The sequence below is a fragment of the Carlito syrichta genome, unplaced genomic scaffold, assembly GCF_000164805.1.
Source record: "Carlito syrichta isolate Samal-C Ts95f unplaced genomic scaffold, Tarsius_syrichta-2.0.1 Scaffold182366, whole genome shotgun sequence".
NCBI lineage: Eukaryota > Metazoa > Chordata > Mammalia > Primates > Tarsiidae > Carlito > Carlito syrichta.
The window spans coordinates 45,754-47,188 of record NW_007126462.1 but is presented as its reverse complement, the minus strand read 5'-3'; the positions used below and the strand labels follow the sequence as shown (position 1 = coordinate 47,188).

Below are 1,435 nucleotides of genomic sequence, written 5' to 3'. Positions count from 1 at the left end.
AGGAGACACCTTTATGGAAATTGGAACTGGCAACCAATTCCTGATCAAAACCCCAAATGCCCATGCCATAAGAGATAAGATAGACAAGTGTGACCTCATTAAACCAACAAGCTTCTGCAAAGTCTAAGAAGCCATCAAGAGAACAGGAAGACACCCCATGGACTGGAAAAAAAATGTTTGCCAATTGTATATCTGACAAAGGCCTGATATCTAGGATCTACAAGGAACTCAAATGTGCCAAAAAGAAAAAAAACAAACAATCCCATTACAAAGTGGGCAAAAGATATGAATAGACACTTCTCAAAAGAAGACACACAAGCAGCCAATAGAAAAATGAAAAAATGCTCAGCTTCACTAGTCATCAAAGAAATGTAAATTAAAACCACACTGAGGACTTCTGGCAAGATGGCAATGGGGCAACCTGGTCTGTGAAACCCTCTGCAAAGGAGAACTGCAGTGGGTCTCTGGCTCTTGCCCCAGGGGCTGCAGATCCCAACATCGCAGCCTGCTCTTCATACGGAGCTCGGACGTTGCCACCGCTGGGGCATCGCAGGAGACTGGACAGCCACTGCAGCACAGATGCCGCTGTCACTGTGGCTGCTGCCAGTAGTACCACCCGGGCAGGGGGCAATCCACGACTTCAGTCCTTGAAGCCCCTTCAGGGAAGATCTGCAGGGATTGCTGCCACCTATCCTGCGACTGAGACGTCCTGCCCTCCATGAGTCTCCTGCCATGTGCCCTGAGGCAGGCATCCATCTTCAGTCTCTGCCAGCTCCTGTCCAGGCCCACCCCCTCTGGGACGAGTAGCTGAGATAGCACCACCTGCTGGTGATGCAAGGTAACAACACCGAAATGGGAGAAACAAGCTTGAAAAAGGCATAGGCCAGAGTGGTGAACGGAGGGTGATCTGAACTGTCCTTCACAGCAGACCAGGGGCAACTGACCCTAACTGCAAACTAATTTACCAGCTTGAAAAGAAAGCTAGAAATCAGAACTGAAAGGACATTGAACTTAAATGACAAGTCTCAGAGTGTACTTCATTGATTCTGTTAGTTTAATGACTTAATTCTATTCCTACTGTATTGTTCCTTTTTTTCCCTCTTCCTTTTCTTCTCTCTGTAAACCGTATCTTTGTATAGAGGAACAGCACACCAATAAGGTGGTTGGTTAGCTTGTATGCCAGCATCACTATATGTTTTATTTATTTTTTGTATGGAAGTTGGTTCATCTGTAGCTGTGGTCTATTGTTTTTATCTGTTTCAGTATAGGTCTCTCTCTCCATTTGTTGGCACACTCGTTTGTTTCCCCCCTTACTCCTCTATCTCTCCACCCCCCTCTTCAACCCACTATCTGCTCCATTCTCTCCCCTCTGCTAACCACATTTTATTTCAGGGAGTAAACCTACAGCCCCACTGCATGAACAGATTCTAAGGCA

The 1,435-nt window shown here is 46.3% G+C and overlaps 1 protein-coding gene across 1 annotated transcript in view; it reads left to right on the top strand.

Moving 5' to 3' along the window:
• Positions 1–722, top strand: part of LOC103252930 (butyrophilin-like protein 2) — a 25,921-nt gene extending 25,199 nt beyond the window's left edge. The window contains 1 exon segment of the mRNA XM_021709353.1: positions 481–722. Within this exon segment, the coding sequence (XP_021565028.1) occupies positions 481–722 (242 nt within the window).
• Positions 723–1,435: the final 713 nt, after the last annotated feature.